Source organism: Paramisgurnus dabryanus, chromosome 22 (genome assembly GCF_030506205.2).
Source record: "Paramisgurnus dabryanus chromosome 22, PD_genome_1.1, whole genome shotgun sequence".
In the NCBI taxonomy this organism is placed as follows: Eukaryota; Metazoa; Chordata; class Actinopteri; order Cypriniformes; family Cobitidae; genus Paramisgurnus; species Paramisgurnus dabryanus.
This window is the reverse complement of record NC_133358.1, coordinates 30,444,467-30,459,679: the sequence shown is the minus strand read 5'-3', so window position 1 is coordinate 30,459,679 and position 15,213 is coordinate 30,444,467. Positions and strand designations below refer to the sequence as shown.

The 15,213-nt window shown below is 37.9% G+C and overlaps 1 protein-coding gene across 3 annotated transcripts in view; it reads left to right on the top strand.

Moving 5' to 3' along the window:
• ankfn1b (ankyrin repeat and fibronectin type III domain containing 1b) overlaps positions 1–14,911 on the top strand; it is a 78,687-nt gene extending 63,776 nt beyond the window's left edge. For all 3 annotated transcript variants that reach the window (XM_065258821.1, XM_065258820.1, XM_065258819.1), the window contains 11 exons: positions 459–558; positions 653–782; positions 1,772–1,891; positions 1,991–2,206; positions 6,495–6,661; positions 6,740–6,890; positions 7,731–7,899; positions 8,316–8,482; positions 8,829–9,033; positions 9,115–9,728; positions 10,765–14,911. In XM_065258821.1, coding sequence (XP_065114893.1) covers positions 459–558; positions 653–782; positions 1,772–1,891; positions 1,991–2,206; positions 6,495–6,661; positions 6,740–6,890; positions 7,731–7,899; positions 8,316–8,482; positions 8,829–9,033; positions 9,115–9,728; positions 10,765–11,094 — 2,369 coding nt within the window. In that variant the 3' untranslated portion in view covers positions 11,095–14,911. The remainder of the gene's footprint in view (positions 1–458; positions 559–652; positions 783–1,771; positions 1,892–1,990; positions 2,207–6,494; positions 6,662–6,739; positions 6,891–7,730; positions 7,900–8,315; positions 8,483–8,828; positions 9,034–9,114; positions 9,729–10,764) is intronic.
• Positions 14,912–15,213: the final 302 nt, after the last annotated feature.

Here is a 15,213-nt window from a genome sequence, read left to right as displayed (position 1 = left end):
AACGTTTTCTCTTGATTGACGAGATATCTCGTCAATGGCAGGGAAAGAGTTAACATTGCAGACTCCCTTTTGACTCCCTTTTAGAGCCAGTCACTAGCAGCCAGTCAATGTATTGCAGTTGTATTCACTTTCATGTTGGCTTCAGGATAGAGATCAAAAGGTTGCCCCTTGGCTTTCAAAAACGGTGGTGAAAATTTTTCAATATCAATGTTTTTCTTGTGACTATGTTCCTTAAGTCCAATTCCAGTCTGAAGCTTTTTTGCAGAGTTGTTATGCTATAAATCCCTAAAAAAAGAAAAACCATGAGTTAATGTTTGTCATTTTTCAGCTGTACATCTCACTACAGGAGCCTGTGAATGTTTTCATGTTTGTTGTGTCCCCCAGAGCAATGTAACTCTCTCTCTCTCTATCTCTCTCTTTCCATTCCTCTTTTTTCCTCTGCACATATGTGTGTTTAGAGCAGAGCAAAGCCGCGTCAAACATCAGGAAACATTCAGTGTCTAAAAGCCTGAGGCATCTTTTCCAGCCCACCAGCAAATTTGTCAAAAATCTGAAAAGGTACAAGAAAAACAGCTCCAGAAATGGCTGTTTCAATATTTAACGCTCTTATAATAGCTCGTGTTGCATTATCTATGACGGCCTTTTTTTTCAGGGGTTTGTATCTGGCCTGCATTTTCTACAAAGATGAAAATGTTTTGGTAACACCGGAGGATCAGTTACCTGTGGTGGAGGTAGACGATTCCTACAGCTGCCATGTGCAGGACTTTCTGTGGTTCACAAAGGTAACCAAGTGCCCTGTCGGATTATGTTTTGGTGATGTTTCCAGTATTATTTATTTATGGTTACTCATTTGCTTTCAAACATCTTTCATTGGAACCAGTTAATTAAAGCAAAGCATTACAGTTTTTTTCAATTGCTAAACGACAGTGGGCACAACTGGAGCTACATGTGCAAAACTCTAACTACAGTCTGCACTACCAAAAGTCACCTGAGCACAACTCTTAACATATGGCTCAAAACAGCTCCGTGCAGCCAAACACTAAACACAACCCTCACTGAGATAACACACACTGTCACTCACAACACACTGAGAGGAAAAACACTAACATCAAACACCAATACACAAAATACTAACTTTATATCTTTACAGTTTTAACAATTTCAGTGATGTCACACCAAGTAATGTTTTCTTTAAAGAATGATTTATTTATTGATTTATCACAATATTTTTTTTAGAACATCATAATTTTTTAGGGTAAATGAAAATTAGCAGTTTGCTTCAGTTGTCTGTAGTAATTTACGGAATTACAGTAATGAGAAAAAAGGTAGAAACTTAAAGTACATGAAAGGTAATATTATATATAAATGAAATATATATATGAAATTGGAATTTATATTTATATGAAATTGCAATCAGCAGTGTTTGAAAGGCACAAGGCTGAAATCAATTGTGTTTTGAATGTGTGATTCACAGTTTTGACAGCAGTGTGTTAGCATTTGAACAAAGTGCTGTAAATCCACAGTGTTGTGCAGGTTGTGGTTAAAGTCATGGAATAAGTGTGTAAAGTTTTGAAAACTGTGTTCAAGCAATGAAAAATGATCTAGAGTTTGGTCCACATGAACTGCTGCTGTGCAGACTGTAGTTAGAGTTTTGCACATGTGACTCCAGTTGTGCCCACTGGCGTTTAGCAATCGAAAAAAACTGTAATATACACACCCAAAATTGTTTGATAAAGGTTTCACTCATTCATGCGGTAACTTGCATGTACAGGTGTCTCACCTGTGGGAGGATCTCACGTGGATGCAGCAGTGCATCAGTCCTGCACAAGCATCCAGTTCATGCACGCTACAGACTCGACTCAAAATGATTCAGGCCGCTGCTCAGCTACAGGTGATGAAATTTATTAAAGTTATGTGAAATAGTATTTATTAATAAAAGGGTAATTGCATTTACAACAACACTATCCTGACAAATGTGTTTGTTGTGCAGGCGCTCCTCGGGACGGTGGATCTGGGTCAGGTGTACTTTGAGCCGATCAAAGACAAACACGGTAACGCTGTACTGGTGCTGATGAGAGACGTAGGAGCGAGCGTACCGCCTGAAGGTGTGCGATGGATTGCCGTCAGTAAATTTCAGCTGCAGCGCCGATCTTCCTCTTCTTCAGACGAGCCCACGGCTCTGGAGACGCTACTGACCACACTGCATGTGAGTAAATGAGCTTAACCTTGCTTTATGTCACAAGACTCCGTAACACAAACCGTGTCCATCCGGTCTCGCTCAGAGTTGAGGTCAGGGGGTCCGTTTTGGCAGCCAGTCAACCTCAAATGCTGTTGGTTCTGGTTTGACGCATTGATGATGCACCGTTTTCACTTTTTAAAAGTATGTCTGTGGACTGAATTGTGGGTGTATGACAGTAGCATTGTTCACATGATGATTTAGTCTGAATGAGTGTAAACACATCATCCACCTCTGACTCTGTGTTTGAACATCGCTGGCCCCAGCGTGAAGATGATGTTTTGTCTGAGCTACTCACATTTTCCCTGTGGTAAAGCAGCGTGTGTGTGGTAAAGCTTTGTGTGTGTGTGTGTGTGTGTGTGTGTGTGTGTGTGTGTGTGTGTGTGTGTGTGTGTGTGTGTGTGTGTGTGTGTGTGTGTGTGTGGTAAAGTGGTTCCACAGCTCAACAACCACATGGCTCCAGCGTCAATCTTGCAGTCAAATAGTTTAGAAATGATAAACGTGGGTCAATTTCAGGCTGTTACAGGACGGATCTTAATATTTCTGAATGTGTGTGTGTGTGTCTGTGTATGATTGTGTATGTAGGGCCATATAAAATCTGTTTTATTTTTTCCCGAATTCCGTTTTATTTATTGTCAAATTTATTGTCATTTTCTGGATTCTGCTCTTAACGGTTAAATAAGATTTCAGTAATCAAAAAGAATATCTGAAAACATTAAAATGCAAATCTGAAAAAATTAAACAAATAAAATTTAACAACAATTTATTGAAGGTTTTATTTAAAATTACATATAGGCCCGATGTTTTCCACTTCGCAGAAATTATAGGGCTGTATGTTAGTGTGTTTGTATGATTATTTGACATTGCACATCTAAAGGTCTTTAATTGTGTTTGATGTCATACATGATCATATTGTTATTATTGTGAAACAGTGAAATTCATTATAAATGCATGTGTTTTCATTTATTATACCATGCTGTATGTTGAATGCTGTAGTCTGATTGGCTGAAAATTGTTCCGTGGGTATGCATTAATTTCTGATAACCGCACACCTAACTTGTCAAAAATGTCTTAAAAATAGGCATCAGAGCAATGTTGGTAGCACTTTATTTTACAGTACGTGTACTTACCTTGTACATATATGGTAAATAAGTTGTACTTTCAGACAAATGTGTGGTACTTACTTTTAGGTATCTACATGGTAATTAATTGGTATCATTACTGTACTTATCAGTGGTACATACTTGGTAGTTATTATGTAAATCTAGATAAGTACTGGGTAATAACAGATACATACTTATAGTGTAGGTATACTGTAACTAACGGGAACATTTTTTTTTTTTTTTTTTTTACCTTTATTTAACCAGGAAGAGACTCATTGAGATTAAAAAAAAAGTATTACTGTACTTACAAATAAATGTACAATATAAGTATTTAGTATAAGTATTTAGTATTTACAGGCAAGTTAGGGTAAATGACAGGTATTTATAGTGTACATATATGATAACTAATATCAAACACTACTGTACTTACAAATTGTATATACACAATAAGTGTGTACTAGTGAATGTACCCAGTAGTTATTCATATGATAGTCAATAGTTGGGTTTGCCTCACAGTGACATGTATATGATGCTATATCTTAGGTGGTAGGTCCTATGTAATAACTGTTTAAAAAGCAACACTTTATTTTACAGTCCTGTATCCATGCAGGTACCATGGATGTACTAGTGAATGTACCCAGTAGTTAATGCATATTATAGTCAATAGTTGGGTTTGCCTCACAGTGACATGTACAGTATATGATGCTATATCTTAGGTGGTAGGTCCTATGTAATAACTGTGTAAAAACCAACACTTTATTTTACAGTCCTGTTTCCATGAAGTAACCATGGACATACTACTGAATGTAACCAGTAGTTAATGCATACGGTTATTTAATGCTTGGTTAAAAGGACAAATATACTGAGTACCAAAATGGCATATCAGTTATGTTTGTTCTTAGTTATAATATACGTATGGTATAAGTATGGTATAAGTATAACTTACCACACACTTATTTGTAAGTACAGTAGTGTTTCTTGTTAGTTACAGTATATGTGCCGGTCATTAGCTTACACTGGCCTAAAGGTACCACACACTTATCATGTATATACAATTTGTAAGTACAGTAGTGTTTCTGGTTAGTTACAGTATACATACACTATGTATGTATCTGTTATTACCCAGTACTTATCTAGAGTTACATAATAACTACCAAGTATGTACCACTAGTAAGTACAGTAATGATACCAATGAATTACCATGTAGATACCTAAAAGTAAGTACCACACATTTGCGGATAAGTACAACTTATTTACCATATATGTACAAGGTAAATACACGTACTGTAAAATAAAGTGCTACCGCAATGTTTGTGGTAACCGTGGTATAAGAGGAATAATTGACTCCAGTCCTTTGAATTATTTGAAAATAATGCACACCCGCGGTGTAACGGCACTCCACGAACCTTGGGTGTGCATTATTTTCTTGTAATTCAATGGCCCAAATCACAACACACTAAACAAACTACACAGTCAGAACTCGTTACGTATTTCTGAAGGAGGGACTTCAAAGTACAAGGAAGACATCAGCCTGTTTTGAGGACAGTGAAAACAGCGCTATACAGAGAAATAAATTGTGTAAAAAAATACTGCTTTTTTACACGTGAAACATGAATGCATGTTATAATGTGCACTATAAACACAATCAAAGCTTCAAAATCACAGAAAGAACGGGAGCTTTAAAATGTATCTAATGTAAAGTATCTAATTTGTAGAGTAAACTTGGAAAAAGAGTAATTACAAGAATTACCAAAGTCTTTTTAAGCAAGTCACGTCACTGCGTCACTTTATTTGCAACATCTTGCTTAAGTTACACTATAATTGGAATAAAAAACTTTTTTACAATATAAAATTTTTTTTTTTTTACAAATGATGTGTCTGTGAGCGTCATTATTTTTAAACAGTTAAAGCAGTGGTTCTCAAACTGGGGGCCATGGCCCCTTGGGGGGCCCTGAGATGGTGGCAGGGGGGCCCCAGTTTTATAATATTTTATAAAATACATTAATTTATCATGAATTCCATGTAATTAATCCTCGGAAAAATAAGACTACTAACCAACCGCACTACTTTGTATATTTCAAAAAGTTTTTGTTAATTGAAATTGTATGTTTTACATTGTTGTATGTCATAAATTGTTTTTTGGGGGGCACGAAGGTCACAAGTGGGGGTCCGCACAACGAAAAAGTTTGAGAACCACTGATTTAAAGAAGCCAAGTAATCTTTAATCAAAAATGCTAATCTCATAACGTTTTAGAAATTACCTCTTTTTGCTTCCATTCATAAGGAATGGTTGAAGTGCGGGGCCAAGGAAAAAGATTGCAGCAGAGAGCAACATGACCCAACGATCCAATCAGTTCTCGATATACAAATTCAAGTCCCGCCCTAACTTTAATTTTCATTTCAGAAGCTGTTTTACTCAAATATACTTCAGGACAGGGAAAATAAAACAATCACTAAATCTGTTTCATTGTGACTTTAACTCTTTCCCTGCCAGTGTTTTAAAAAAAAGTTGCTGGTCAGTTTTATGATTTTCACAAAAGTTTGATGCCTTTTAGAAAATGTTCTTCTTTAAATATATAAACATGCAATATATCAAATGAAAGAACAGATCCTCTGCTTTAAAAAACATTCATCCTATCTTCATTTGTAAGTAGGTTTCTTCAAAAATACAAAATTTTGAGCAAAAAGCTAAGATAATTGCATTTTTGTAAAGTATTTTTGTTAGAGATCAGATTCAGACGATGATCAAAACATACACTGAGTTTTACTGTTACGGATTGCCGTAAAAACTTGGCAGGAAAGCGTTTTCTCTTAATAGACAAGATAACTTTTCAATGGCAGGGGACGAGTTAAGCAACACTTACTGCACATGTGCAAAGTCCCTTCCCCAGTGGATGTCATTCTTTAACGGTTGACGATTGGCTATTTCTGGAAAGCGGGACTAGAGCAGTCATTCTTATCAACACCAGTGACGCATCTTGTTAATACTAAATATTAAATATGTTTTACCTCTCATGAGAAGAATAAAGTAAAAAAAAAATACTTATAAACTTACTCTATGTAAGTATTCATAAGTATAAAAGTCTTTATTGTATTAATATTTATTTTGGTAAAATTGACTTGTTTGTAAAGAGCTCTGTCTGTATGTCATGCAGGAGAAACTCTCATATCACAGACGTAGTAGGAAATGTCTGAGGCCGGGTTTGTATCTGGGTTACCTGAAGCTCTACACCTCAGTGGATCAGATCAGAGTGCTCGTGTCACACAAACACCCCAACGTTCTGTGTCACGTCAAAATACGAGACAACGGTCACGTCTCCAGGTACGATGTTGTCAGTGTATGTGTTGTGCAGGTGCGTCCACCCACGTGGGCTTAAAAGTGATCATGCGTGTTTTATAGGGAGGAGTGGGAGTGGCTTCAGTCGTTGAGTTCTCTGGAGGGCAGCGCGCAGATGTGTGACGACCCCCAAAGCGCTCCACATCGCCTCCTGATGGAGCTCAGAACTGCTGCAAAAGATTTGCTCAGCTCTATCAACATCCCTAACAACCAGGTCGGTTTAGCTGCAAACATGCTAAGGTTTACTTAAGTTATGCCTTATCTAGTAGTATGCCACAGTGAATGGATCTCTGTTTCTCTAGAGTCTACACTGCAAAAATTACTTTCTTACCTAGTATGTTTGTCTTGTTTTAAAGGGGACATATCATGAAAATCTGACTTTTCCATGTTTAAGTGCTATTATTGGGTCCCCAGTGCTTCTATTAAGCTAGAAAATTTGAAAAAGATCAACCCATTAACTTAGTTTTGGTAAACCATTCTCTGCAAACATGTAAAAAATAGGTCATTGAAATTTGTTTCTCCTTGTGATGTCAGAAGGGGATAATACCGTCCCTTAGTGCAGAGATCAGCTCATTTGCAGTTAAAGAGACACCCAAAACAGCACATTTATTTTACATCTTAAAAAAGTCTTGTGAAATGTCCCCTTCATTAAAAAAAAATCAATTTTAATTACATTTCTGCATATAACAAGCAAAAAATCTGCCCATGTGGTAAGAAAAAAAAATCTTGAACTTTTTTCTTAATCACCTAATTCAAGACAAAATCAATAAAAATTTTCTTACCCCATTGGCAGAATTGTTTTGCTTGTTTTAAGCACAAATTCACTTAGATTTGATATTTTGTGTCTAAACACTAGACTTATTTTCTTAGGTAAATTTGCTTATCAAGATAATGCATCTTGATTTAAGAATTTTTAGATATTTGTACTAAAAAGACATAAATACTAAGAAAGAAAGAAAGTATTTTTTTGAAGTGTACTCTGAAATATGATTATTATTATTATTAGTCTTTTATTGATTAATTTCTCACTTAATTTTCTTTCTACTTATATTAGGCACAAGATTTCCGAGTCCATGTAAAGGAGGTGGTTGAGTTGGGGGAGGGCGTGTCCTTCCTGTTGCTCCTCCCCCCATGCGAGGAGGTGTGCTCACCTCCCGGACAAAACCATCTGAGCTCGCTACGGTCTGGGTTTTTTACTCTGCCTCTGCAGATCTTTGAGTTGGGTGAGAGGACTCAGACACATACATAAAGTTTCAGATTAAATGTATAACTTTGAATAAAAGCAACCCTTTTATGAGCATGGGCTTTATCCAAGTCAAAGGATAAAACAATCTGTAGGGCTACTTTTTTGATATAGTTTTCTCAAAACTCTTATTGTTTTACTTGATATGTTTTATCATTGTTTAAAATATTAACATACATAAAAGAAGCCAAGCTAATATAAAAAATATGTTATAAGTAAATATTAAAATTGAGGCTATTAATAAAATGTGCTTTGGCGGGCAACTTACAGAGTCTGTGCGGGCAACCTGATGCCCGTGGGCACCATGTTGGAGAGCACTGATATACACCATAAAAGATTGAAAGATCCATGCACTTACATCTATCTTCATGTCTTTATCTTGCTTTCTCCCTTCAGTTCATTTTGAAGCATACTGCCCTAGTTTCATCGCTCTGTATTGTCGTGTCTCGGCTCTGTTGGGTCTGGAGTCCCTGATGTCCCAGCAGTCTTTGCGCGAGGCGTTTTCAGAGTCCGAGCTTCTTGCTGCTAAGCAGAAACATCAGCAGGTTGAAGAGTATTTGCAGGTATTTCTGACCTCTCTGCAATTCAATACTGGCAGCTAGTTCGGTTTTCATCGCTGTAACTGATGACAGTAAAACGGTAATAAAAAACGGAACAAACTGTACAACTGCTAGAATTTACTGTATCATCTTTTATGGATGTTGGAAGGTTGAGAGTGGAGCTGCATAACAGCCGATGTGATCATAATTACAGGTCAACACTGAGTTAACGTCTCAAATATTTGGATTTGAACTTTAGCCTGAACCTCTTAACATACAAACTTTTTTTGTAACATTAATCGAATATCATTAATGAAATGTTCTTCCCTTGTACCACATACAAATGTGCACGTGTGTTTTGTCATTTCAGCACATGGATGACTTGTGGCGTGATGCCCGCTGGATGGCTGTCCTACAGTCTGCACGATATAAGCATCAGAACTCGGGTGCGAGTCTCGGCTGGATTATAGACTTCTCCAAAGAGCCTATTCCAGAGAAATCACCTTCCACCTCCTCCCAGGCTGGATATCTGCCATCACCTGCTCCTTCACCAGACTCTAGCCGCAAACACAACGGTAAGACCCTTCATTCTCTTCTCATCTTCCTCTTTATCTGGCCTAAATGACGATAGCATGTCTTTTCTTTCCATTTGCAAGATTCTCACGGTTTGTCTGATGAGGACACGTCAGAGGTTTTCTTCGCTGCTGAGAGCGAGTTTAACTCCGGCGTTCCCCAAAGTACCAGAGAACTGGATTTGCTTCCTTCTTCCCCATCCAGCTTCCGCTCTTCGCCATCTACGCACCCTTCCTCCTCCTCTTCACCACGCTCCTCTCTGAGCCAGCCGGACGTTTTGCGCATCGGAGGAGGAAGCGTACCTGGAGTGAGCAAACGGGAACATCTGGCAACGAACTCGTACGACAGCGACTTTATTCTTCCCAGCCGTCAGATCGAGCTCCTCAGGGTCACCGAGAAAAGAACCGCGCTCTGCGTCCGCACTAGCAGCTTAGAATATCCGCCTCCCGTCTCCTCGCCAAACACGTCCCCCAGCTTCTCTTCACACAAAAACTGGACACGCCCCTCATCCTTTGATCTCTGCTTGTCTGGCCACGAGCCTCGTCCCGTACCCGTGCGCACCCTATCGGAGGACAGCGGAGTCCAGAGACTCTCTTCTCACTCGGCCGGGTCTGGGTCTCCTCTCAGACTTTGCCACACCACTCTGAGAGTTTATCCACAATACCGCACCGGCTTACCCAAAGACACCAGTGTGAAAGTAAGTGTGTGTCTCTTTCAAGGGAATTTAAAGAGGTCACGCCTACCGTGGGTTCACACCAGCCACATTTAAGGCGTCAAATTGGCATCTACCGCGTTTAGTGTGCCGCTTGAACATTTTGAGTTTACTCACCTCATTCGTGCAAGAAATTCTAGTTAACGAGAAATTCACGTGAAAATTCGAGTCATGGGAGGGGCTTTGCGACTTTGCTCCCTTCCTGTAATCACGTCACTACTAGAGCAAGCTTCTGATTGGTAACGGCGCTGCGCGTTTTTCCCCCAAAGTTCAAATTTTTCAAACTTGTGCGTTTCCCGCGGCAACGCTCAATTCTCGTCTTTCGCGCAAACTAGATGTGCGAATGAGGCGGAATCGCGTCTACTGCATCGCAAGACCTCCAGACGCAAGTCAACGCGTCTTTACATTGACTTAACATTGAAATCACTCGCGCTTGACGCCTCTACTGTGGCTGCAATTATTATTTTTTAATAATTAAGTGCGCCATCTAGTGAGTAATCACGGTATTACAGATTAACATAAAACCTCATCAGGAACACGTTTTATTCATGCAAATTTTTCCTCTTAATTGACGAGATAACTCGTCAATGGCGTGGAAAGAGTTTAATGCAGGGTTTACACCAGACGCGGTAGAGGCGGCAAGCGGATGGCGCGTTCAGTGTGAATTGAGCGTTGCCGCGGGAAACACGCGAGTTGAAAAATCGGAACTTCGGCGGATTTCTGCGCCGCGTTAACTAATCAGGACCTTGGTGTAGTAGTGAGAGGATTACAGGAAGCAGAAGCCCCTCCTATGACGCAAATTTCTGCATGAATGTCTCAAATGACTGGACTTTCACGCACGAATGAAGCGAGTAAACTCGAATGTTCAAGCATCCAACTACGCGTGAATAGCACAATTTGTTTATTAGTGACAAGAGTCACAGTTTCTATAATGTTGACGAAAATATTAATAAAGAATGAGCGTTTTCAAACTTGTGTCCGGTTCTGTATGTGTTAACATGTTTTTTATCTGTTTATGCAGTTGCGTGTGACTACAGAGACCTCGGCGAAAGAGATGGTTCGGTTAGTGGTCCAGGAGATCAACACCGTCTGCCGTCACCTGCAGAAAGCCGCCCATCAGTGCACCGAACCGTGCAGTTATCCGGCCTGCGTGTCCGAGGTTTGTGTCTACGGAGTGGAACAGCTGGAACACTTCGGTCTGGTTCTGCTGGTGGATGGGAGGGAAAAATGGCTTCAGGATGACTTCTGTCCGCTCTCGCTTCAGAACCCGTGGACGCGCGGGAAACTCTGCGTGCGTTTTAAAGAGTACTCGCCGCTCGCGCTGCAATTCAGCAGAGCTACACCTGTCTGAAGCACAAACGCACACAAAACAACACTGGATTGTGCGCCGACTACTGACGTTTTGCAGTTTTCCACATGGTTCGTATCTTAAGATTTGTGATTGGTTTACTGGAACGGATGCACGATACGAACCTTTCAACTGCACTGGATGTTAATCTGCATTTTATATTTTCAGCTGCTATGACAGTGGCTTGTGCTCATTTTCGAGTGGTAATTGAACGCTAATAAGTATTAAAGTCAAGATGCGATCAAAATGACAACGTTTACTTGCTTAATGCACGGTCTGTGCATGAAGAGCTTTTCGGCTGACATCACCAAGCTGTCTGGTCAGCCCCTTCACCATCCCGTCAGTTCTCCATGGATACGATTTTACCGGTTGAACTGGGAGAAATACGTCACATTATGGAAGTAATAAGGTGAACGTTGTTTCATGTTGACATGATCAGCGTAATGACATCTCTATCTCTCTTTTATAAACACTTCACAGTTCATTTCTTGTACCGGCAGGTGTACATTCAGCAGTGTCTGAAGCTCTTCCATTAGTATTCAAATGTGAAATGTTTACAGACTGATCGTGGTGGTTCGATATCACCAAACGTCTTCATTCGTTGGTCTGCAGTTCTGCAGTTTATATTCTTCACCCTCAGGATGTTGTTGCTATTATCATACGGTCACGTCCTGAGAGAGATGCAGACTGAAAATGTCAATATACTCTCGCACTGACCGAAGTGAAATGAGACAGATCATACACCACTCTCAATATACAACTTGGCATACTTGTGTGCCACAACCAAAATACAATGGATTACCTATCGTACATTTGAGAAATGCACTTAATAAAAGATACAAGAAATCAGAAGCTATATCCAAATGTTACGAACGATAAAGCTTATGCAAGATGATCTGCTGGATTGGACCGCTGTTGCATAGCCTCACAGACGATTTCTTCCTGTTTCTTTGTGTTTGTTTGGGTAGCGAGGTGAGAAGAGGTCGTTTCATCTGCTTACCCTGCGGTGGAGTTTATTATCGATATCGTGCTGACTGTCTGTATTTGATGCACACTGATGTAAAGTTTTCTCGGTGCAATAATATTTTACACTGTAGCTCGGAAGCGGATCTCTCTTCCAAATACACTCGGACAAACGTCACTCTCATTCATGGAAATGTAACAATACACACTGAAAAACTGATACACAAGCAGTGTGTCTAAATGTTGTGTACTTTCACAAGTGTGTGTGTGTGTGTGTGTGTGTGTGTGTGTGTGTGTGTCTGTGTGTGTGTGTGTGTGTGTGTACATGGTTGTAGCATGAGGTCAGTCTTATGGCTGTCCATTTGATGAAAGCATAGTTTTGAGCAGCTGAGTGTGTGCGTGTGTGTAGTTGTTTACTATGTGTATCATCATGATTTACAGCTTCAGTAGATTCTCATTCAGATTCTTTTCTCTGCAGTTTAATGCGTCTGATCGTTGCTGAAATGTTTTCTTGGTGCGAGACGAGCAAATGCTGGAATTGATCACAAAATTGCAGGTATTCAACAGCATCAGCAATATTTAACCACCCTCCAGTTCAGCTATATAAAACAGTATTAGATTATTTCCCAAACTGTGAGATTATACAGACAATCCACTTTCAGAAAATGAATGTATATATGTATGTGTATATATGTATAGCTGCAGAATAAATAAAGAGACCTCTCCAGTTATGTTTTTAATTAGTGATGCACCGATGTATCGGCCGCCGATATTTATCGGCCGATTTTTGTTGAATTTGAAACCATTGGCATATCGGCAATAGCACGAGAAAGGCCGATACCGATTGTTTATTGTTTATTAATTTACAGCATAAAGAAATCCATTATATGTAAAAAAAATGAGTTAATGTTGTTAATAAAATAAATGCTAAATAGCAAAAACCACCTTTGAAGGTTGTCATGCTGTCTTCTTATATTTGTTTAAGTTTAATTTGTGCCTCTCTTATTATGTTGGTCAGTTGAATGTTAATTAGATCCAATTCATGTTCAGTAAAAATAATTTGATGCAGAAATAAACTAGCTAATAGACCAACTGTATAGTATTGTATACAAGTGTTTAATATCGGTATCGGCCAGAAGTTGTCTGTTTAAATCGGTATCGGCCAAAAAAAAAAAATCAGTGCATCCCTACTTTTAATCATCATTTCTACATGTATTGTGCGCTTTTTAGTCCAATGTCTGTCGAAATTCAACAAAAGCAAACCTCACGAGTTACAGTAAAGTTACCCAACAGCAATGTAAAAGACACAATGTGATAAAATCAGGGTTATGTGAACCTGGACCACAAACCATAAGGGTAATTTTTTTTTAATTGAGATTCATGAAATTGAGCTAAATAAATATGTTTTCTGTTGATGTGTGGTTTATTAGGATAGGCAATATTTGTCTAAGATAAAACTTTTTAAAAATCTTCAATCTGGGGGTTCAAAAAATCTAAATATTGAGAAAATTGCCTTTAAATTTATCCAAATAAAGTCCTTAGCAATACATATTACAAATAATATACATTTTTAATATAGTTTTGGTAGTAAATTTACAAAATATGTTTTTGATCTTTCATTATCATAATGTAATTTATAATATCATAATGATTTTTAGCATAAAAGCAATAATTTTCACCCATACAATCTATTGTTGGTTATTGATACAAATATATCCGTGCAACTTGTGATTGGTTTTGTGGTGCAGGGTCACTTTTTTATTTTTGAATGTTTCTAAAATACATTGTGTTGTTTAAAAATAAATAAAAATATTATTTTTATCATGAATTTGGCAGAAATGGTGTCGGTAGAAGACAGAGTAAAACAGAAATATTTTACTTAAACACCTTTAAATAATAAATGTAAAAAAACTAAAATAATCTTGAAGTGGTCTCTTAATTTTTCTGCGGCTCTATATAGATCGTAGCTGAATCTGTTTACTGCAAATTTCAAGAAAAAAGATTTCAGCAAGATGTCACCGCTTTACCAGAGATTCATTTCTGTGGATGAAATAAAAAATAAGACGAATATTTTTTTTAAACAATCTGAATTAAATTTTTTTTTATTAAGTGCAGTTTTCTATTACAAAATAAATGTCTGGCCACACTTACATATTGACCACAAAACATAATTAATATATACTTAATCTGAAAGCTGAATAGATAAGCTTTCCATTGATGTTTGGTTTGTTAGGATATGACGATATGGTCGATATACAACTATTTGAAAATCTGGAATTTTATTGTGCAAAAAAATCTAAATATTGAGAAAATTGCTTTTAAAGTTGTCCAAGTGAACTGCATTAACTAAAGTTTTGATATATTTATCGTAGTAAATTAAAAAAAATATCTCTATGTAACATGATTTAGTATCTTAGATTTTTTTCCCATGAAAGAAAAATGAATAATTTTGACCCGTACCTGTGTACCTGTGTGACATATGTGGTCCAGGATCACATATATGAATGTCTTTCCATTATAACAAAATATTGTAATAGCCGAATGATGCCAGAGCATATGTCAGTATTGACTTAAACTATTTTATGACCCATCCTTTGGTTTATTTTTCAGTAGTTGTATAAAGTCAGTTTCCCGTCAGGTTCTTACAGGTGTACTTCAGATACACTTCAGCCCAATAACTATCTATTAACATTTGACAAACACAGCAAGTGTTGTAATACCTTGTTTTAATACTACAGTATACCTAAAGTAAGTTTTATGATTATTTTAAAAGTAACAAAGCCATGTTTTGTGATATGTTTTGCTTGAGAAGTGTGCTCGTACTGTCTTTTTAAATAAATGCCACTTGTTTTTGTTATCTACAGCATTAACATTTATGTCTCCGAAAACATTTTGGGTATACAGGTCTATATATACATCAACCTGTGTTTTTTAGGAAATCAAAGCCAGCTCCCTGTTTCACTGTATCAACATTTGAAACATTTTCACTTTTACTAAACCGCTGTGGGAAACACTCGACAAACACTCACAAAACATTCTCGCACAAACAAACACAGACAACACAGCCAGGCAGACCACACACACACTGGTATACAAGCTTTCCCTTAGACACACACACACACTTATATACACACATTAAAGTGCATTGAAGCATGTGGA